We start from the raw sequence: 22,202 nt of genomic DNA, 5'->3' as shown, positions 1-22,202 counted from the left end.
GTATTAATCATATTTTATTATATAAATTATATCTTTTGGAAAAAAAAATATATATATATATTATTTTTATTATACTTATCTTTTTTTGTATGATCTTCTATATTGCATTTTATGCGGTCAAAATAGATTATTGAAAAGTTGTCAAAATATATTTATTTATTTTGTAGGACGTTGAAGGTAGCACGCTATCATCAAGTGGCCCTGGCAAACTTGCAGCTCACATCAAGATTAAGACTCTGCATCCTTCGCAAGCAGCATCTGTAACTGACAACGAAGGGAAATAAGGTATTAATCATATTTTATTATATAAATTATATCTTTTGGAAAAAAAATATATATATTATTTTTGTTATACTTATCTTTTTTGTGTGATCTTCTATACTGCATTTTATGCGGTCAAAATAGATTATTGAAAAGTTGTCAAAATATATTTATTTATTTTGTAGGACGTTGAAGGTAGCACGCTACCATCAAGTGGCCCTGGCAAACTTGCAGCTCACATCAAGATTCTGCATCCTCCGCAAGCAGCATCTGTAACTGACAACGAGGAGAAGCAAGGTATTAAACATATTCTGTTATGTAATAAAAAAATTTGTATTTTAGAATTCGAATAGGAAAATTAAAGAATATAGCGATTATCTGTATTTAAAAGACGAAATGCATTAAGTTTTAATTCATTGGGAGGAATAATGTAGGATTCAAATTCAATATTTATAGTCTGAATATTCATATCTTCAATATCTCATTGATGACATATACATTTAATAGTTAATTTATTTAAATGATTTTCTTTAGTAATATAGTAGAAAATTTTTAATGGGATAGCAATAAAGATTATAATAATTATTGGAGAAATAGTTCAAATTATTTCTATTAAATGTCCGTGTAATAAAAATCGATCAGTAAATTTATTAAAAGAAAAAAATTACAATGAAAAGAATAATAGATGTAATAAGAATTAAGATTATTGTAGTAAATGATAATTATAGTAAAAAAAATTATTATTTCTATGAGAGAATTTGCGTTTTGTAAGGAAATAATTCAAGTATTAATTTTTAATAAAAGAAAGAATTTTATAGTATAGAATTTCAATCTATTACACTTTATAAATGTGTGAAAATTAATATTTTACTTACAGAAATTATTCATCTTCGTTGTCGTGTCCAGTATCAGATTCTATTTCTACGTCATTTTCTTTTTCTGGATTGTCATTCCAGTAATTGCGTGCTGTTCTCACATTTTGTTGTTTATTCTGCAGTGGGCGAATACTTGTGCGATGCCGCTGCTTCGCTGACCGTAAAGCTTCTCGCATATATGCTTGAAATTCAGTCCGGGTTGGTTTATTAAAATTGCGATTATTGCAAACGGCATCTGTAGATATCCTTGTATTGTATTAACGATAAAAAATAATGTGTATAATTTTAAAGAGTTATTTACCATAAATTGCTTGTACTATGCGCGTGTTATACAAAGACCGTAGAACAGTTTGGCCTTGTTCACGGCCAAACCAAGTAAATGCGGTTGTAACATTATCTTTTATAACTTCTTTAAAAGCTAGATTGACCGCTTCCTTAATTGAGAATCCTCCCACGTATTGTAGATAATCAACCTACATTAAAATACATTATAAAAGCACAATATGAACCAGTACAAATGAATAACTTGTTTGAGAAAAATTGTCATATATATATATATATAAGGACAATTTTTCTTATATACATTTTCTTATATATATATATATATATATATATATATATATAAACATACAAGATACATACTTATATATATATTTATGTATATTATTCTATTTATTATATTTATTCTATTTATTAGATTGTATAATTTCTTCTAAGATTTACTAAAATATTACTATAGTATGAATATTTTTTTCATTAACTTACTACTTCTTCGTATATATTTTCGTCAATTACTTCAAACGCTTGCATCTCTTGTTCAGTTGAGATAGGTAAGCACATCGGTTTTTGTACTGCTCGTCGTCGATCTTGTTTCGTTTGCACGCATTTTAAAATGCGTTCCATAATGTTGTACATTTTCCTGCAAAGTTGTATTGTATATATGAAATTAATATAATATTAAAACATGATACATCCCTATAAGCACACAATATTCCTAGAATATTGTATAAATATTATTAATTTTTAATAATATTTATACAATATTCTAGGAATATTGTGTCTTATAGGGATGTGAGGCTTACTTTAGTTCTGTCTCTATGCGGTTGAATTGTTCCCTCATTTGGCTGTAACATTTAATTTGCATTTGTAAATATAAAAATATATATTTTTTTATATTATTAGATTTATTTACTTGGAAATATATTTATTTATTAATAACAATATATTTCTAAATAAATAAATTAAAAATTTTTTTAATATTATTGTTTAATAATTATTGTAACAATCGTAATTATATGTATATGTACTCACCGATTCTCCATGTTATGTTCTATCATGTTTTGTGTACTGCGTTCATCTATATCTGAGGACTGAACCTGAAACTTTCTATTTGCATTATTTAAAATATATTGATTTGATGATGGTGTGGTGTATGTAGGTATGTGTTGTGTAAATGAAGTTGTAGCATGTGAGTATGATTGTGTAGAAGTAATTGGTTGTAATTGTGTGTATTGATTATGTATTTGTGCTGGTTCATATTGTGTATGCTGATGTAATTCATATGGAAAATTATGGTGTGTCTGTGAAGTATTATAAAGATTATTATAAGAAGAATTATGAAAAATTTCTCTTAATTCTCTGACGTCCTCTTCAATTCCTTTTTGTTGCCTTTCATTAGTCATAGATCCATGTTCAGCTTCATCAGAAGAAGTAGTTTGGTATCTTAATGGTTTTGTTATCGATCTTTTTGGGCGATCCTTTTTTGGTGATGTAGCCATTTTTCTGTAACAATATGTAAATATTTTATAAAATTTTATATGCATACTAAAATATAACATGAATTATTTCATGTTTATTTTTTATCTTATTATTTTATAAACAAATTAAATACGAAATAACGAGAAAACTAAAATGTATATAGAAATAAGATTATATTCATTTTTTAAAAATTGTAATAATGTAAACAATTAGTAATAAAATTAATAAATTATATATTAAACATATATAAATCTAAATATATATATTATACATACACACATCTTGTAGAATATATTTAATGGTAGAATATATTAGTTTTGTGAGCGCTCAATAAACAGCTGTTCACGTAATTGATGTATTCTCTTAGATCTAGTCTGAGTTTAAAAATCAGGAATGACCGGTCATTGAGCGCTCAATGACTAGTGTTGAACTAATTTTATCTCGTCAATGTCCAAGTAAGATGACAATCCAGAAACAAAAAGAAAAAGAATAAGAATGTTAGTGGCAACAACAAATAATAAAATTTTGTTAGAAGAAAATATAAGCAGTATAGAACTCTTCTATAGTAAACATAAAAAAGAAATAATATAATTTTTATATATGTATAAAAACTTTTATCTTTTGCTTTTTTATTATTCTTTATTTACTTGCTAGATCGGGTAATTTTTTTCGCGATTTATTACATATAATTTTTCATAAATTTTTCATAAAATTATATTAAAATTGTATTTTATAAAATTTTATTGCAAACTATAATGAAAAATCCACTTTTTTCTACATGAAAAACTAATTAATTTAACTTAAAACGTAAATATAAAAACATCTTCAATTTCAAATTGAAAAAATACTTAAAAAAAAATGATAAAAAGTAAAAAACGCATTTGTTTAATTTTTGTTTAAGTTATATTATTTTATAGTAATAATTGCATTAATATTTTTTATATGAAAATATAAATTTTAAATTCTATCATTATGTATGATAGTAGCTACTATATATTGAGAAGGCTCTGAATAATTTTCATTATCACTGCAATCCCAAAATGGCATTTTATAACATTTTGTATGGATTTCATTTATACGTACTGAAAAAATATTATCATTTAACGTAGAACATTTAAAAACGTGGCACTTTGAAGAAGAGATACCAATATCATAAAAATCACAAATGTTTAAAAATTTTTTCATTATTAAATAATATGAGCTATTAGACATAAGAATATTCAACACAATGCAAATACTTCCATCATGTAACATACAGCAATTATCACGGTTATCTAAACTAAGCAATATGCCATTAAACGTAATTTTACGATATTGAGAGAAATTAGCAAAATTACACGGAAGAGGGCCAGCATGATGCTGTATAGACACATGAATTGAGGAATCAATAATTATTATAGACTGATTTATTGTACGTGCTTCTATTTCTGCCATCCTATTTGCAATTTGTTGAAGAAAAAGACCAGGTTTTCTACAATATTTTCTAAAAATCATCATATTATTCTCATAGGGGAAAGCAGAAAATGAATCGAGAGGACCTAATCGTCGCACGTCATCGGTAAGATGAAGAAGACCATGCACATTATAAGAATTAAATATTGAACCATAAAGATTTTCACATCTGTTAACAAACTTTTGCAGCGCAAGGTTTGCAAAATTTAAATACATATCTGATGGTGATGTCGAGGCTAAAATTCTTATTGCTGCATGCAGAAATAAAAAATGTGTATATACTTGTTCATCAAGAATACCGTATGTTACAACTGGACCTACATATAGAAGAAATTGCCGAAATTCTGTTGCTTTATATTTTGTATATGCATCGAGTGATCTAGGACGTCTTACAAAATCAGATGGACAATATGCTGTAAGTATGTTTAATCGTCTAGATATAGTGCAGATGGATTTTGCTGATAATTTCGATAAGCGTGAATATTTTCCATGTACCCATGCAGATAACAATTTTTTCATGACTCCTAGGCACACAAGATGCATATATTCAAAGGGAACTTGTGATACCATTCCCATTGGTAACATAGACAGTGGACTTTGGCCATCTTTATGATGATCTTCATCTATACATTGAAAATATTCTTTATCGCTGCGAAGAGAATGCTTACTACCACAATAAACATATCTTCCTTTACATCGTACACCAGAAACTTTACATTTTGAACATGGTTGGCTAGAAATATGACTTCGATGATTCAAGATGAAAGCACGAGCTGGTGCATCAGCTATGAAACACCTTAAACGTAATGGTAATTTAATATTATTGAAAATTATACCTCCATTTACTAATATTTTCTTAATATCAGCAATAAACTTTTCAAAAAATAAATTTGGATCATATGGTTTTACAGTACCACGATATATTCCTACTATTATTGGCTTTGCGAGTTTAATATTCGCAATTCTACATTGTATTGGCCAAATATGAATGCTTCCTGATCTATTACATAGCAACCATCAGTATTGAAATCTATTTCTAATTGATCAGGAAGGGATACAGTTGGAAAATGTGAAAGAAATTGAGAAATTTTTGTTTCTATTCCAAAATGAACGTATTCACCTGGTTCTACTTTGAAGATAGCAATTTTATCTCGAGGAGTATTTAGAAGTGTTCTTGCATCTTTCGGTAAGTTTTCAAAACAAGGATGTGTGCGAAGAAGTGACAGAATACTGTTACATTGGACATGATTTAAATTATTTTTTATGAAACAAGATGCCAATCTTTCTTGAAATGATGACTCAACTGAGGATGTATTACTTGTAAGAGAAGATGATGAATCACTATCATTAGAAAGACTATTATCCTCCACGTTTGTAGAAAGTGTATTACTATAAATATTTTCAAGATTGACTGAATTTAATTCCGCATCTAAAGAACTCGAGGTACATGGAATATCCTTAACAGTAAATTGTTGTCTTTCACAATTTTGTAATGATTCTTTGTAATGTAAATTATTTTTAATTTCAGACATAATTCTTTTCCGTTGTTTAATGGATAATTTGTGAAAACATTTTCTCGAGATGGAACATTTAAATGGTTTCATAGTTACGTATATATCGTTGATTCTCTGCACGAATCTGCTATCTCAGAAGATTTTCTGGAAGGCTTTTGCTGCTTTTCTCAAAAGATTTTCTGGAAGAATCCTTAAATCTTCGAACTCCTGGAAGAATCCTTAAATCTTTGAACGCCTGGAAGAATTCTCTGTATCAGATGATCCTCTGCTGTATATCGTAATGATAATCCTCTCGGCAAGCACTGTGTATCACTGTAATAATATTCTGATCCGATCGCTATTGCTGTTGAATGCAGAATAACGCATATTATAACGACAAAACAACCGATATATAACAAAACAACCGATACATAACAACTAATTCGATAATCATTTGTTAAATAAATGATATCGAATTAGTTGCTATGTACTGGTACTATCTATATCTATATCTTTCAGATATCTATAGATGTCTTAAAGATATCTGAATAGACAAATCGATATTGGGAAAATAAATGATATGTATAGCATGACAATATTAATTTTATTAATTAAAAAGAGCTGTTGCAAATAATTATTGAATAAAGATCAAGGGAATATCATACACATAGGGAAATCTTAACAATCCAGATCAACGTGCATTGTAATGTCGTTGACAGAAATAAAATAATATTTGTACAAATAAGCATTATAAATTAACATAATTTGTTTGAAAAAATTAAGTATATCTTAAAAAACTATAGAATTACTACGAGTTATTTACTGCTAGCATTTGAACATTTGCAAACATATACAAAATATAATATGTCGTTTAATTATAATTATAAAGTTACATTTTATTATACAATTATTATCAAAAAATTATAAATATTTTGAAGTATTGTATATGCTTGTGGACAAGATATTTTTTACAAATAGATTACGTTTTCAACAATGTGCGTATATTCAGTTCATTATTTTTATAAAAGAAATGCATTTTTCTATTTCAAAAAGTTAAATTATCTTATACTTCGCGTTTGATTGCAGTCGAGGCTTCTTCCATTTTTTCTTTCAACATCGGATCACTTATAGTCACAGCCGCATTTTTAACATCTCTCAAGGTTTCGCCGAGTTGCTGTATGCATCGAACGATAATTCCCTCTTGAACGTTCGTCATTTTCATGATCTCCGCGAACGATTTAGCTTGCGCCTATTCGTAGACAACTTCCACCAAACCAAAATTCAATGACGGTATAGTCGACAATTGATATTGCTGCTCTAACGTTCCGCATGCACCTTGTTCATTATCCCACAACCCTGGGAAAAAAAAACATTGTTTTAGCTTTCCAATGCTCTTAATTATTCGATATGTAATTTTTTTTAAACTTTATTAATTAAAAAAAAGACAATTGATGACACGTACATTAGCGAGATTTGGTGTGAGTGTAGGTTCTGAATCTGTGCGTTGTTGAAAGATCAGTGCTGATAGCAGCGCTACTATTTCTGCTGGTTGTAAAACTGTTAACATATTCTTGAGAACCAGCTCCGTTATCAGCAATTCATTACTACTCATTTGCAACGTGACTCTTCCTTTTAAAGCAACTGCAAATCAATATTAATTGTGTTAAAAAGAAATATTATTCACATGCCGATATATTTAAAACAAGTTTACCATTGCTGTCGAGTTTTCTACAATTAACATCTGCCACTTTAAAATCCTTGCGCTCGAAAACAGCGGGTTTCAACAGAACCCCAATCACTATACCACTATAAGTGTCATGGAAGAATAAGGTATCGTAACTATCCTGGAGAAATAAAAGAAAAATAGATGTAGAATACAAAAAAAGATTTAGATATAGCAGTAGCGTCAATCATGATAATACAAATATATAATTTTTTTTCTTTCTTTGTTTTTAAAGCGTGCATAAACTCATTCATACAATTTAACAATACAATCGATTGTTAATTATTTCAAATACTAACTCTTAGATCTTTCAGGAAACATTGCACAGGATCAAAGTCTATGACTGGAATTTTTTGAAGTGAATGCGCTTTATACAGATGCAGATCAACGATTTCCATTATTGGATACATCGACCACATGCAGTTTTCTAGGATTCATATTTGACTTTAGATATAACAAACAGTCATATTCTTGTAGTGAAGGGCGAAATATAGGTTTTATATCCATATTATCGAACAATAGATTGTCAAATAATCTTAATGATTCCTTCGCGAGTTCACTCATACGATTTAAAATCAACTGATGGCGCTCTCCTTGTCCACAAGGATTTCTGTTGATAAGAGGTAGATATGAATACGGGTGGTAACGAAGCGCGAGTTGTATTAAATAATGTTTCTACGGCGGAGATTTCTTCATCTGGAAAAAAATTTAATGTAATATATTAAAAATATAAAATGTCTTAATATCGCTAGTCAATTAATCAAAGGATTAATTAAAATAATGTATTCGACCAAACTAGCCAGAAATTTTTGTCTATTAATACGACGTTTCGACCATATGGTTGTGGTCCTTATCAAGTATATACTGGAATAAAGATTTATAATTAATTTATTCCAGTATATACTTGATAAGGACCACAAACATATGGTCGAAACGTCGTATTAATAAACAAAAATTTCTGGCTAGTTTGGTCGAATACATTATTTTAATTGATCCCGTAATATATATATATTAACATATATATATATATATATATATATATATATATATATATAATGTAAATAAATTTAAAAGCAATTACACATAGATAAATTTGGAATAAAAGAGATTTCATTTCTGTTTATCTTTTTATATATCTGAATATATATAATAAATAATAGAATAATAAATAGAATATATAATAAATTTTCCGGGTAAAAAAAGAAAAAGAGAAAAATTTATCAATTATTTCAGTAATTTAATTAATTATTTAAATAATTATTTTATAATGATTCATTTGCAAAAATTTTTACAGTAATGAAAAATTGGAAATATATCAAAACTTACTAATCATTTCACCATTGAAATTAATGATGATAGGATCAGTATTCCAATGAGATCTTGCAACAACTTCTGGAAATCATAGAAATGCCACTTGCAGCATCTGAGCTGGTTTATAAGGTTCTGGCATTAAATATATCGACGTCATAAGCAATTCAATTACAACTTCCGATACGTGAGTATCATCTAACAATTGTGCTGATAACCACCGTTTTGCCAAACGGCAAGCAGGACCGAATGATGGTTGTTGAGAATGCAATCTATGAAAATGAAAATTGAAGATATATATCACGGAATGTCTATTTCGAATCTTATAAAAAATTTGCTGAACAGTCTCTCTCTCTGATCTTTTAGATATTTTTGTTAAAAATTTTAGATAAAAAGAGAGAATATCCTAAAGATTTTTTTAGTACAATTTTCTAAAATAAGTTTATTATTGTATATATACTGTATATATATATATATATATATATATATATATATATATATATATATATATATATATATATATATATATATATATATATATTGCATATTTTCTATATTTGTATGTTTTTCAATTTGTACGAAGGAAAAACAGAAAATTATAAGTTTCAAGTGTTAGATTTGTAAATATACCGAAAAAAATTGAACAACTTTTGTAAAATAAGCATTTTTCACATTCATAAAATTTTTACCTTTTTCACTACAAATTATAAGATAGAACATGTACTGCATATTCACACACACAATATATCTTGTTAAGACATTAAATATATAAACAAAAATATATAATTATAATATATTTTAAACATATAAGTCACACTTGACTTGCCAATCATTTACGATGTGAAAATAAAAAATTATTAAAAAGAGAGACTTTTTTAAAATGTCTTTTAGACATTTTAAAAAAGTCTCTCTTTTTAATAATTTTTAAACATTTAAATTATTTTATACTTCGCGTTCGATTGCAGTTGAGGCTTCTTCCATTGTTTCTTTCAAAATCGGATCACTTATAGTCGCAGCCGCATTTTTAACATCTCTTAAGATTTCGCCGAGTTGCTGTATGCATCGAACGATAATTCCCTCTTGAACATTCGTCATTTTCATGATCTCCGCAAACGATTTCGCTTGCGCTCATTCGTACTCATTCGTACTCAACTTCCATCAAACCGAAATTCAATGGCGGTATAAGCCGCAGAAAATTTGTATGGCTCACGTAGAGCACGGAAGCACGGAAATCACGTCCGATCCCGTCCAAGGCCTGGCACCGCCGCCATTATACACATATATATATATATATAAAAGATGCGGTCGGGAAGACGCTCTGGATGCTCTGAAGCGTTTGATTGACCAATCAGGGCTGCGTTCCACTTAATGATCGCGGCACTCGTAAACATGATGTGTCTTTGTTTAACTTTTAGTGAACAACAAGGATAAGATGATTCTGCGAGCGTTGCGATCGTTAAGTGGAACACAGCCCAGGTAAAAGGAGGAAAGATGTCTTTTAAGGCTGCGTTCGGAAATATCACCCGAGTGTACCCGGGTATAATTTTATCCTTGTTTAACAAACAAGGATAAAATGATACCCGGGGGCACTCGGGTGATGTTTCCGAACGCAGCCTAAGATGTCTTTTTAGATGTCTACAGATATCTTTTAGAAATTCTACAAAGACATCTTTAACAAAATCTTTTTAGACATCTTTTAAATGACTTTTAGATATCTTTTAGAAATATCTTAAAAATTTCTTTAATGAGATATCTTTTAGATTTCTACAAGACCTTGATGTTATTTGGATTATAGTTTTTTGGATAATTGTTGAATAATTTGTATATAAAATATAATCAATTCTTTCCAATTCTTTCGCTTTTAATTTAAAATTAATTCATTAATCAATAAATTATTAATTAATAATTAATTTACTAATTTTAAAATAGAAGCGAGAGAAAAAAATTAATTAATTTATTAATATTAAATCATATATATTATCGTATTTTACATTTAAAAGAAGATAAGTCTTATTATATATAAAATAAATCATGTTTTTGCTATTATTTTATGACTACAAACTATGCTGTATTTCTGCTGTGTTTTTGCTGTTACTTTTGAAATGGCAGTGCATGCTCCATTTCTGCCGCGTTTCTGCCGTTACGCCGTGTTTACAGATTAGCTCGATTTCTGACGATATTCTATCAATATAGCATGATTTCATGTTATGCTCAGTTTTAGTTTAATTTCTGTCGACATATTGTGCTAACACATAATGCTTAAAATCTACTGTTCTTATGTCAAGAATTTCTGTTTAAATTTTGTAAGATATTTTGTAGCATATTATGACGCAGAAACTGCTTGTTTCCTGCTACATTTCTGTCGATATTAATTGAGCCGGCAGATCATGTTTGACTGCTGCCGGAATTCTATCAGCATAATATGTAACGCACAATTTGCAATATATGATCTTACAGACTTGGCTACCTGGGATGTTATATATTACATTTTAAAAGTTATTTTATTGTCCACAAACGTGCCGAATAGGAATGACATACAATTTTGAATTAAATTTAATTTTCCACATCTTTCCCTGCATTTCATGCAAAGGACAATATATCACATTACTATTTATTTCTTCAACAGCATTAATGTCCAGATTCTCTGATGCAAATGGTCGTGAATATAAAATATCTGTTTTTCTCAGTTGATAACTAACAATATATATTGTATTATTGGTACATTTCACGATGTTCTTAACTGTCATTAAGTTTCCACCTTTTGTCATGATACAATTATTTGCTTCATTATTGCAGTCGACTTCATAATTTTCTAATAATATTAGTTTTTTGTATTGCGATTCAACAATATCTCGAATTTCATTTGCCAATATACCATTAACATGTCTTGCTTTTAATTCTAATTTATAAAGTGAATGTAATGATTTATTATTCATGCTCTCATATCGATTTTGCCTTCTTTCTGTGTATCGTCGTATAACTTGCTGCAGTGGTTTCTCTGCTTTACGCAGAAAACTTTTTAAAATTTGTAAAAAGTTTTCAAATCTAAACGAACTAAAGGAATCAAGTGGTCCAAATTGTCGAACTTCATTAGAGAGATGTAATAAATTATGTACATTATGAGACATGTATTCCTTGCCATAAATTTTCTGAAATGAATCTACAAAATGTTGCAACAGTTTTTCTGCATAATCTACATTATTTTTATTTTTAGTTAGCACTGGACTGATGAGTATTGATATAGCTACATGCAAAGTCAAAAAGTTTGTATATACGTTTCTATTTAAAACTGTTTTTAAAACAATAGGTCCAGTGTAAAGTAAAAATTGCCTAAATTCTGTGGCTTTCCAGTATGCTATTTCATTTAAACTTCGAGGTCGTCTTGAAAATTCTTTAGGCACAGCACTTCTTAAATTAATAAGTGCTTGCGAAATATTATCTTTTGCTTGCACACTAATGCGAACAGCTAGTGGTCCATTCATCCACAACAATATCATTTTTTTTACAATACCCAAACAAATCAAATGCATATAGTCAAGAGCAATATTCGACACCAATCCTAAATGAGGCACAGAGAGCAAAATTGTGGGTTCTCCTTGATGATAATCAGAGTCTGTTTGACGTATAAATCCTTCATCAGTTCTGAGTGCACTTGATCTTTTTTCATAAGGAAAGCACATTTTGGAGTTAACGTAATCTCCATAAATGGTACATTTAGTACAGCTCGAATAGCCATTATGTCCTTTAATATTTAAAATGAAAGATTTTGCTGGAGCATCGCAAATAATGGCCTTAACATTAACTTTAATATTACAGTTTAATAGGTCTGAATGATATCCTCTCTGTACTAATGGTATTAATTCTTTCACAAATGGTTGTAAGTATTCATTGGCATTGTTTGGTTTCTTTCGACCATAAAACAGCCCAACTATATGCACTTGGTTTGAAATATCATCTGAAAGTAATATTGACCAGAAACTACTTGGCGATGATCTGGATATTGGCAAACCATCTATATTAATTAATAAATTAATTTCAGATACCTTCAAAGACATACTTTTATAATGTTGCAGGAATACTTCCAAAGTGTTCGATAGACCAAAGTGGTAATACGATCCTCCAGCTAATGCAACTATTTCAGCAGGTTGCTTAGGTGTTTTTAGAAGCACTCTTGCATTCTTTGGTAAAGTTTTGAATTGTGAATGTAGAGCATGCCTCAGAATTTCCATAAGAGCATTAATTGCATTATGTCTAATTTTATACTCAAAAGACCAATTTCGAAGATTGCACAACAATTCATTATCCATACTTTTATCATCAATGTTCATATTATCACCTGCATTGTCACTCGAATTGATTGTCAGAGTCTAATGATAAAGGTTGCATTTCTTCTCGTTCTTCAATATCAATAAAATCTTCGTCGTCTGTGACTACTTCTGTGTTATGTACTTCATCCGAATATTCTTCTTCATTATTATTGTCACTAAAGTTTGGCAATTGATCATTACTAGGAGAAGATGATGTTGAAACTGATGATGATTGATCATTTTCAATTCGACATTTTTTTATGCATTCGCCCAATGGTCCAAAATCTGTCACACCACTGCTTGACGATTCTAGCAAGAAATAATCTATTTCCGTCTCTTTTTGTGCTAATCGTCTCTTGTGCCGCGAAGAAATATCACGGTTACTTATTTTTTTATCCATTATATACAAAATTATTTATTATATGTAACCTAGAAAAATAACACAATCATAATCAAATACGCATTAATATTGTACAGTTACAACCGTATGGAAATTCTAATCATTACAAAATATAAAAAACTTACCTTTGACTCACTAAATTATTTTTCACATATATAATCAACACTTATACTTTAATATCTGATCACCGCGATTACGATTACGCAGAAACGTGCCCGACTTTCCGTTTATCAGGTTTTTGCAGGTTAACGATGCTACTACGATGCACCATCTTATGATATATTATTACATTTTGTCCAATATGTATCAACTACGTGTTTGATACATAAATATTTATATAATATGCGTAGTATACCTGCTATGTATTACATATGTATTTTCACTTGGATACATCAAACATATTGAATTAATTCCGTATTTAACACGTTATATTTCATATATAATAAAATGTAATGTAAATGCAATATTATTACGTATTTAATATATAATTGCAATAAAAGGTGCCGTATGGGTATATTTCTCTTGTTAAATTTATATTATTATAAAGTTCTTTATTCCATTCCGCTTTTATATGACTGGGTTCCCCATGGAATATATTTTACGCAAAAACGGAAAAAATTCTAACCTAAAATTTACAATAATTCTGAATTAGCTTTGTTTTTTCGTAAATTATATTCCATTGGAATTTTCCATTTATTATAAAAAGATATTTTTTTACAAAATTGATTATTTTTGTTAACTATAATTCATAAAGAATAATTTTTTACTCTTACTTATTTCCGCTTTTTCCGGTACAAGGGGAACCCGGTTATTTCTTCTTCTTCTTCTTCAATTTTGTTTGGCCACATCCCTCTGAGGGTGTAATCCGGCCATCAACTGGTAGTGAGAGTGTAGATTTAGAGTTTATATTTCTTCTTGTAGAAATGAATAAATTCAGATCTTCTTTATAGTTGATTGAATGTTGTTCTTTAGGGGAATAAGCTATCTGACTTGGGATGTTGCTGTGTTGGACTAGACTGGAGTTTTTGTCGTAAGCTGAAATTTATTGTTGCTTTTAATTAAATTGGAGGTTGAAGAGGGCAAGGAGGATGTGCGATTAGAGATGAGCAAGACTAGATGTTTATATATGGATGCCTGTTTTCTTAATGAAGGAGTGTATAGAATTGACGACTCCGAGGGTAGGCGTCCTCAAAATGTCTTGAATTTGAAACGGAGGTTGAATTTTGTGCTGAAGGAGTTGCTTGATCAGTGCTTCTCTAGGAACTGAGAATAAAGGACAGTGCCAGAAGATATGATCCACATCTTGAAGAGGATGACCGCAATGGCATGAATGATCTTGAATAATATTGCATCTGTATAGGCTTGCATTTAGTGAATAGTGGTTACTCCTGATTCTGATACAGGTAACGATTGCCTCTCTGTCCACTTCAAAGGAGTGAAACCATGGTTTAGGTTGGAGTCCGTCAAAATATTGGAAATATTTTTTTCCTTTGTGGTGTGCTTGAGATTTAAGAAATTTAGTCGAGTTTTCCTGATATTTGATTCTTGATATGGAGTTAAAATCCGAGTGAGGAATAGTATCAGTAATGGGAGTGCCTCTCGAGATGGCGTTTTTCGCTAAGTAATCTGCTGTCTCATTTCCTAGAATGCCACAATGAGCAGGTATCCATACGAGAGTTACTATATGATTGAGTCTGTGAATTTCTAGCAGCTTCTGACGAATAATATAGATTAAATAATTGCATGAGTGGCCGAAATTATGTGAGGCAAGAGTGTCGATGACGCTTTTCGAGTCGGAAAAGATCACCGCTTTAGGTATAGAGTTGTCAAGGATATATTTTAAGGTGTACAGAATAGCTAAGGCTTCGGCTGAGTAAATAGAGAAATGTGAAGAGGCCTTAAACATAAGCTGGACATTGATGGAGGGAGAATAAATAGCAAAGCCTACAGGGGATCCCATATCTGCTTTGGAAGCGTCAGTATAAAAAACTGTTCTATCATGTGTGAGATGAAGAAAAATATTCAAAAAGGTAAAGGTAGGAAGCATGGAGTTTTTTATTTCCTCAGATTGTTTTGGAGAGGTGAGGAGTAGTTCTGGGATATGAATGAGTGTCTCAAACTCAACTGAGTACGGAGAAGGGTAATCAAAATCTGCTATGTGTCTTTTATATCTTAACATTTCTTTGAACCTATCGAATAGTAGGTAGGATTCACTAGGATCTTTTTTTCTTTTTTTTCTATTGGCGTACCAATGTAATTCTGAGAGTTTATTCAGAGCAGTGTGAGAATATAATGAGAAGATTTTCAAGATGTACCTCGCTGTAAGAAGTTTGAATCTCTCCATCAAAGGGCCCTCCGCGGCTTCAGCCAGGATTACATTAGTAGGAGTGGTTCTTCTAAGGCCCAAACAGAATTTTAGAGATTTGAGTTGGATATTATTTAGTTTGGACATTAATGAGGAGTTACTGTATGGAAAGAAGGCGCACCCGTATTCCATGGAGCCTCTTATGAGTCCTTTGTAAATGCATAAGAGAGTACGGGGTTCTCCTCCCCACCAGGTGCCTCTCAGCGTAGAGATAGCATTGATTAGATTGGAGCAACGTTTGTGGATGAATGTTACATGTTCTTTCCCAGAAAGTTTATGATCGAGAATGATTCCTAGAAAGCGACATGAGGAAGAGGAGTGAATCGGCGAATTGTTAATAGATATGGAGTAGGCAGTCGGATTAATGTGTTTCCTTGTGAAGAGGACGAGTGATGACTTAGAAGGAGAAACGGAGAGTCCTTTGGAAGAGAGAAATCTAAACGCCCTATTGGCTGAAGATTCGAGGTTAGATAGAGCTTTTGCAATGTTAGCAGAGCTGGAAAAAATAGCTATGTCATCCGCGAATTGAACTATCTCACATTCTTCACCGATGTGATTTTTCAGTTTGGCTAAGTAAATGTTAAATAAAGTAGGGCTGAGGATTGATCCTTGAGGAACTCCTTTACAAGTGTAATATTCCTTGGAGAGTTCTCCATTGATTGAAAACTGTATGGTTCTTAGATGGATTAGATTATAAATGAATTTACATAGTTTGATGGGGAGACCCATTTGAATGAGATCTTCATAGAGGATGTTGGGAATAACATCATCAAAAGCGCTAGACAAATCTAGGAAAAGACATGCGGTGACACCTCCTCTTATGAAACTGACATGAATTTCAGAGGTGAGTATGGAGAGGTTATCTAGACAAGAACGTGATCTTCTGAAACCATATTGAGAATTTGGGAGTTTAGAATATCTTTCGAGCCACCAGTCCAGTCTCATCAGGATGAGTTTTTCAATGGTTTTCCGTACGCAGGATGTTAGAGAGATTGGACGATACTTGCCAGGAGTAGATTTGGGAATTAAGAATACAAGAGAGTGTTTCCATGAGTCTGGGAGTTTTCCGGAAGAGTAAATTTCGTTCAATGTGTCAAGGAAAGCGGGAAGATAAATCGTGGGAATATGACAAATCATGGAGTATGTGATTTGATCTAGTCCTGGAGAAGTCTTCTTTTTTTTCATTTCATTGAGAACGTAGCGGAGTTCTGCAGTTGAGAATGGAGAATCAAAGATAGAAGGCAGATTGTGAATATTATCATCAAGCGAGAAGTCTGGAGGAGGTGCGATACAAGATGAGGGACATAAAGAGGCGATGGTATTTTGCATATCTTTAGATATGCCGTGATTGGTGGAGGGGGAAGAAGAGGGAATGGAAGTGAGATATCTATTCCTGTATCTCTTAATAAGTTTCCAAAGAGTGTTTATCTGAGTAAAAGAAGTGATCTCTTTACAAAAGGATCTCCAACTCTTGCGTTTCTCAGCGCGTAAGATTTTCCTTGTAGAGGCTTCCTGCCTCTTGAGATTGAAGAAGTTTTTCTGAGAAGGATTCCTTTTGAAAAGGCGAAAGGCTTGTTTTCTAAGTTCAACCGCTTCCGAACATGTGTCATTCCACCAAGGTGAAGGAGGAGAAAGACGTTTTTGTGAGGGAGAGTTATGACTCGTAAAATGGATACGATGCTGATTCTTCTGTTTTTGAGAGGTGAGAGATATAGCAGAGTTTTTAATAGAGTTTAAGAGGATTTCATATTTATCCAAGTGAGAGATGTCTGGATCTCGCAATTGAGGTAAGAGATCTGGTGCTAGGGTGATTAAAAGAGATTGAAATGACTTCCAGTCAAGCTCAGAAAGGTTAAGTTTGTGAGAATAAAGGGAAACATTTTTGATTGTAAGGTTAATGCGAATAATCGAAGGGATATGATCGCTGCCCAGGGAGTCTTCATATGACTCCCAGAATGCCAAAGGGGTTGTGGATGATGAGACGAAAGTGAGGTCTATGACTGACGGAGAGTTGCGTGGATGAGAAAGGCGGGTAGGAGTACCATCATTAATAGGGAAGAAGTGGTGTTCTTGTGAAGATTCGAGAAGAAGTTTGCCTGAGCTATCAGAATGATGACTGCCCCACGAAGTGTGATGGGCATTAAAGTCACCAGTGACGATGATATGTGCCGATGTGAAGCAGTTAAAGGAGGTGAAAAAGTTCTCCCAAAGAAGAGAGTCTGAGGGGCCGGGGTGTTTGTAGATTGATGCAATAAGGAGAGGTTTAGGAGAGGCTGGAATTTCAATGCAAATTGTTTCTAAAATACCTGGAAAGGAAGGAATGATATTAACTTTACGGGATGCAATATTTCTTCTGATAGCTAGCAAGACCCCACCTGAGTGATTGGAGGGACCACCTTGCCTAATAATAAGGTGATTTTTGAAAAATAGTTTTCGTTCAGAAGTAAGCCAAGTTTCAGAGAAAGCAAAGATATCGAAATGATCTAAATGATTGACCAGAACTTCTCTCTTGTTGGAGACTCCACGGCAATTCCATTGAAAAATTGTGAGATCTTTAAGTGGTGGGTAATTAGTCATTTTGCAATGATGATGAGGAGGTATCTTGCGACTTTAGAAAACTTTTGATGAATGAGATTGCCTTAACTAATGATTCTACTGGAAGATCAGGAGTCGTGATGAGAGAAGAAAATTTCTGTATAAGTTTATTGATGTCTACTTCGGAAGAGGTTTTGATAAAATTAACATTGTTTGAGGGGATCTGAGAGAGGTTGTTGTTAGTAGGATTCGTTGTCTTGTTATGACTAGTGCTAATTTGTGTCTTTTGTAATGGAATGGAGAAGGAGACGGATGGAGAGGATGAGGAGGATTTGGAACTGGAGCGTGAGAAAGATGATTGAGGAGTTAGGTTGTTATAAAAAATTTTTTGATGTTTTTGAGTTAGTGTTGGAAGAGAATTAGATTTGATTAAGGGAAGGGGATTTATCTGGTGTAGTACGAGAAATGGATTTGGCGTATGAACGCGAAGAAAATCGTGGCATGTGAAGACTGCCCGTTGGCATGTTATAAGAAAAAGAGTGTGTATGTCGAGAGGGGAGCGGTGGGAACTCTTCTGAGGAAGAAGAGATTGGAGGCGGTGATCTTTTACCTCTTACAATGTAGTTAGCGTCAGCGATAGAGATGTTCCTATATGCAGCGTATTCCCTGATGTCTTTTTGGATCCGAAACTCTGGACAGATGGGGTCAGTAACACGATGTTCTCCCTTGCAGTTGGCACAGATGGGTGGCTTTTGCCAATGAGGACAATCTTCTTTATTTGCAGAATGGCCTTTCTCTCCGCAATGCATACATCTTGGAGATCCCTTACAGGAGGCCTTGATATGGCCAAATCTGTAACAGGCGTGGCACATAGATATTCTAGAGACATAAGGTGTGATGGGATGATTTACATAAAAGAGAGTAGCGTAGGTAGGTAGTTTCTGGCCTTCAAACGTAAGTGTGGGTCCACAACCTTACTTTAATGTGTTGTAAGCCCTAAGGCGCAGTACGTAAGTGACGTCACGTCCGGGCGTAACAATGTTTTAAGCCGGATCACGTAGGGCGGAAAGGAAATGGTCAAATCCATTTTTTAACGCTAAAGTTAAAAGCATAGAGCCCAATACATCATCGCGGGCGGAAAGTGTTTTGGTGCGACGTTTCACAATTTGTGGAAAAAATGAGCGATTGTATAAACGAAAATGTTGTTGAAGACATTGTACATATTAATGATGAAGCTTTGGCCGCTCTTGTGAAGAGCAATCCATATTTATACAATAAAAAGCATAAAGATTTCAAGAATGTTGAAGTGAAAAAGGATACATGGAAAGTCATTAGTACATGTTGTGGTGCAACTTCTGGCAAGTATTTTCTATATTTCTATTTTTCTATATAAAAATTATTGACTATTTATGTCTTAAATATGTAACGTGAATTAAATTTAGGTTAGGGTTAAGTTAGATGTTTTACATATCCATGGTATAATGTATATCAGGTTCATTATAACCTTTAACATACTGAAAAATTATTGATTTCAGGAGAAGAAGCAGAAAATAGATGGAACTAACTTCGAAACCAGTTAGGAAGGAAGTTGCGGGAGATCAAACGTAAACCGCCCAGTGGTTCCGGAGGTGGAGTGAAAATGACCACTTGGGATTTAATGCCAGCCATGTCCTTTCTCATACCTCACATTGAACATAGAAGGTAAATAAAATTCTTATAATTCTCATATGGTACAAAAAGATCCTTTATTTTACTGAGTTGTAAGTCATAAAAGATATACTGTGTAGAATGTCGAAAAAAAAGAAAAGATTTCTTTTCCATTGTATATGATACATAACTTAAGAAACTGTTATAGTTGGACATAACATCACTTACGCAGTAAACCTTTTATGACTTACAACTTTCTCTATGTATTAAAGTATGCCCTAATATTAATTTCCAGAATTTTTTTGACAGAACTCGAGGTTCCATGACTTTCTCACATAACTCTGGACCGTCAACACCACCAAGCGGTTCATCTTCAAACTCTGAAAATTTTGTGATATCACCATCACCATCTTCACTCGATTTGGTGAGTGACGAAATATCAATCGAGTACGATGCAGAAGGGAATACATGCAGTTCCTCGCCTGTAAAAATTGTATCGGATGATTTAGACAACGTTTTTATTGACATGACAAACAATGATGGTGATAAGAAAAAACAATTAAATGAAAGTGATGAAGAGAATGCTGGATTTCCGTCCAAGAAATATAAAACTGCTGTCCCGTCATTGGATACCTTTTCTCAACAAAAGAAGAATAAAGAGAATAATCTAGAATTGCTGATTGCAAAGTCTTCGTCTGCCATCCAATCTATGGCGACATGTTTCACACAGGATACTCTAAATGAAACGAATAAAGAAAAAAAGGTGCATCCTTTTGTTGTTGCTATAGAAGCAGCATTTGAAAAGGTTTTAGCTGAAATGGAAATGGAATGTTTTATGGCTGTTATGAACGTTATCAGCAAATATAAAAAATAAACTTGTACCATCAACTATATTTACACGTCACTCTTAATCGGGTTTAATAATATCTGTAGTTGTAAGATATTGGCCAATCATAATCGTTCCATTCTTCAGAGTTTCAGAGGAATGGCTATGATTAGCCAGTCTTAGAACTACGAATATTATAAAATCCGATTAAAGGTGACGTGTAAACATAGTCATCGATGAATACGTTTCCATTCCAAAGAACCTTGATTATAAAATCAAAAGTCAATTTTTTTTCTAAATTTGTTTTTAATTTTAATTATGTTATACAAGGATACATTTTTATTTTTCTAGTGAACAAAATCGTTCCTATAATAAATGTTAATTATGTAATAATTTTATTTTAGCAAGAATATTATTAATATTCTAAGGGAAGTTTCATATCTTTACAAAAAAGTAGAAGCTAATCAGAACTCGCACTGGTAGTAACCTTATCATAATCTTACTACTTTCCTTAATAAGCTTATTCTCAGCGAGAGTTCTGATTGGCTTCTGCTTCCTGATTTTCTGCCAAAGTGTGATTTCTTTCTAAAGGTGTCATTCCAAAGAACTATTTGTTTTTATTTTTAATTGTTATACATCTTTATTTTTAATTATGAAATAATTTTTATTTTAACAATAATTAATATTATTATTAATCTTTTAAATTATTATTTCAAAGATTTTTATTTCAAAGTATTATTTCAAAGAACCTTAACTAAAATATTGGAAGATTAATTAATTTTTCTAATTTTTAAAATTTTTCATTATATTATGCAAAAGTACAGTATTTATTTTGCTAATGAACAAAATTGTTTTTACCAGAAATGTTAATTCGTAATAAAAATTAATATCTATTATTAGTAATCTTTGTGTTGACATATACTGTGATTTTTATTTTAGTATATAGATATAGTAATAATAGTATAAAAATATGTCTACAAGTATTGTAATGTTATAGTTTAAGGGAAAATGTGTTACAGTCATAAAATAAAAAATAAAACTTTTTTCAATGTTTTATTGTACAATTTTTTTCAAAGTTTATTATACAAATTTTTAAAATATATATATATTTAATAAAAGATATTGAAATTGTTTTAGAAAAAAAATGCTAGTTATAATAATAATAATTATTATATTATATTATAATGTAATAATTATAATATACATTATAAATAAACTATATATATATATATATATATATATATATAATAAA

At 31.3% G+C, this 22,202-nt stretch overlaps 3 protein-coding genes, 1 long non-coding RNA gene and 1 pseudogene across 9 annotated transcripts in view; 1 reads left to right on the top strand and 4 right to left on the bottom strand.

The window, feature by feature from the left end:
* LOC145967378 (uncharacterized) overlaps positions 1 to 21,039 on the top strand; it is a 102,654-nt pseudogene extending 81,615 nt beyond the window's left edge. The window contains exons 2-4 of the transcript XR_014437384.1: positions 19,437 to 19,835; positions 20,013 to 20,178; positions 20,434 to 21,039. The product of XR_014437384.1 is annotated as an uncharacterized LOC145967378 (transcript). The remainder of the gene's footprint in view (positions 1 to 19,436; positions 19,836 to 20,012; positions 20,179 to 20,433) is intronic.
* LOC145967376 (uncharacterized) lies at positions 77 to 6,231 on the bottom strand. Of its 2 annotated transcripts, none has more exons than XM_083092226.1 (7): positions 5,957 to 6,231; positions 2,448 to 2,918; positions 2,219 to 2,260; positions 1,902 to 2,055; positions 1,438 to 1,609; positions 1,137 to 1,371; positions 77 to 537 (listed from the first exon to the last, which is right to left on the bottom strand). In XM_083092226.1, exons 2-6 carry the CDS (start codon positions 2,912 to 2,914, stop codon positions 1,142 to 1,144), a joined length of 1,065 nt encoding a protein of 354 aa, XP_082948352.1. In that variant the 5' UTR covers positions 2,915 to 2,918; positions 5,957 to 6,231; the 3' UTR covers positions 77 to 537; positions 1,137 to 1,141. The 2 variants fall into 2 exon arrangements, with proteins under 2 accessions (XP_082948352.1, XP_082948353.1); XM_083092227.1 differs by lacking the exon at positions 5,957 to 6,231 and adding an exon at positions 3,170 to 3,479.
* LOC145967187 (uncharacterized) lies at positions 3,843 to 7,055 on the bottom strand. Its single transcript, XM_083091840.1, has 2 exons — positions 6,955 to 7,055; positions 3,843 to 5,346 (listed from the first exon to the last, which is right to left on the bottom strand). Exons 1-2 carry the CDS (start codon positions 7,053 to 7,055, stop codon positions 3,852 to 3,854), a joined length of 1,596 nt encoding a protein of 531 aa, XP_082947966.1. The 3' UTR covers positions 3,843 to 3,851.
* On the bottom strand, positions 6,425 to 14,080 carry LOC145967372 (uncharacterized). Of its 4 annotated transcripts, XM_083092221.1 has the most exons (7): positions 13,703 to 13,927; positions 12,928 to 13,606; positions 8,889 to 9,142; positions 7,862 to 8,258; positions 7,551 to 7,683; positions 7,302 to 7,480; positions 6,425 to 7,195 (listed from the first exon to the last, which is right to left on the bottom strand). In XM_083092221.1, the coding sequence occupies exons 4-7, from the start codon at positions 7,979 to 7,981 to the stop codon at positions 7,157 to 7,159; spliced, it is 471 nt and encodes a 156-aa protein (XP_082948347.1). In that variant the 5' UTR covers positions 7,982 to 8,258; positions 8,889 to 9,142; positions 12,928 to 13,606; positions 13,703 to 13,927; the 3' UTR covers positions 6,425 to 7,156. The 4 variants fall into 4 exon arrangements, with proteins under 4 accessions (XP_082948347.1, XP_082948346.1, XP_082948348.1 ...); XM_083092220.1 differs by lacking the exons at positions 12,928 to 13,606; positions 13,703 to 13,927 and adding an exon at positions 9,819 to 10,156; XM_083092222.1 differs by lacking the exons at positions 12,928 to 13,606; positions 13,703 to 13,927 and adding an exon at positions 9,560 to 9,686.
* On the bottom strand, positions 14,086 to 16,030 carry LOC145967379 (uncharacterized). Its single transcript, XR_014437385.1, has 2 exons — positions 15,893 to 16,030; positions 14,086 to 14,612 (listed from the first exon to the last, which is right to left on the bottom strand). It is a non-coding gene; the product is annotated as an uncharacterized LOC145967379 (long non-coding RNA).
* Positions 21,040 to 22,202: the final 1,163 nt, after the last annotated feature.

Source organism: Camponotus vicinus, unplaced genomic scaffold, assembly GCF_025532165.1.
Source record: "Camponotus vicinus isolate PSW18456_S1 unplaced genomic scaffold, iyCamVici1.0 SCAF_2, whole genome shotgun sequence".
In the NCBI taxonomy this organism is placed as follows: Eukaryota; Metazoa; Arthropoda; class Insecta; order Hymenoptera; family Formicidae; genus Camponotus; species Camponotus vicinus.
Note: the sequence above shows the minus strand (reverse complement) of the source record. Positions and strands in the feature narration are given on the sequence as shown.

Excerpts from the sequence above, each read along its gene's own strand:
- LOC145967376 (XM_083092226.1), bottom strand. The coding sequence starts at position 2,914 with ATGGCTACATCACCAAAAAAGGATCGCCCAAAAAGATCGATAACAAAA. Across the intron at positions 2,261-2,447 it reads GAACATAACATGGAGAATCG|CCAAATGAGGGAACAATTCA; the intron begins GTGAGTACATAT and ends TAAATGTTACAG. Across the intron at positions 2,056-2,218 it reads CGCATAGAGACAGAACTAAA|GAAAATGTACAACATTATGG; the intron begins GTAAGCCTCACA and ends ACAACTTTGCAG.
- LOC145967187 (XM_083091840.1), bottom strand. The coding sequence starts at position 7,055 with ATGACGAACGTTCAAGAGGGAATTATCGTTCGATGCATACAGCAACTC. Across the intron at positions 5,347-6,954 it reads GTGACTATAAGTGATCCGAT|ATCAGGAAGCATTCATATTT; the intron begins GTTGAAAGAAAA and ends GCTATGTAATAG.
- LOC145967372 (XM_083092218.1), bottom strand. The coding sequence starts at position 13,198 with ATGAACATTGATGATAAAAGTATGGATAATGAATTGTTGTGCAATCTT. Across the intron at positions 12,826-12,927 it reads ATTCCTGCAACATTATAAAA|ATGATATTTCAAACCAAGTG; the intron begins GTATGTCTTTGA and ends TATTACTTTCAG.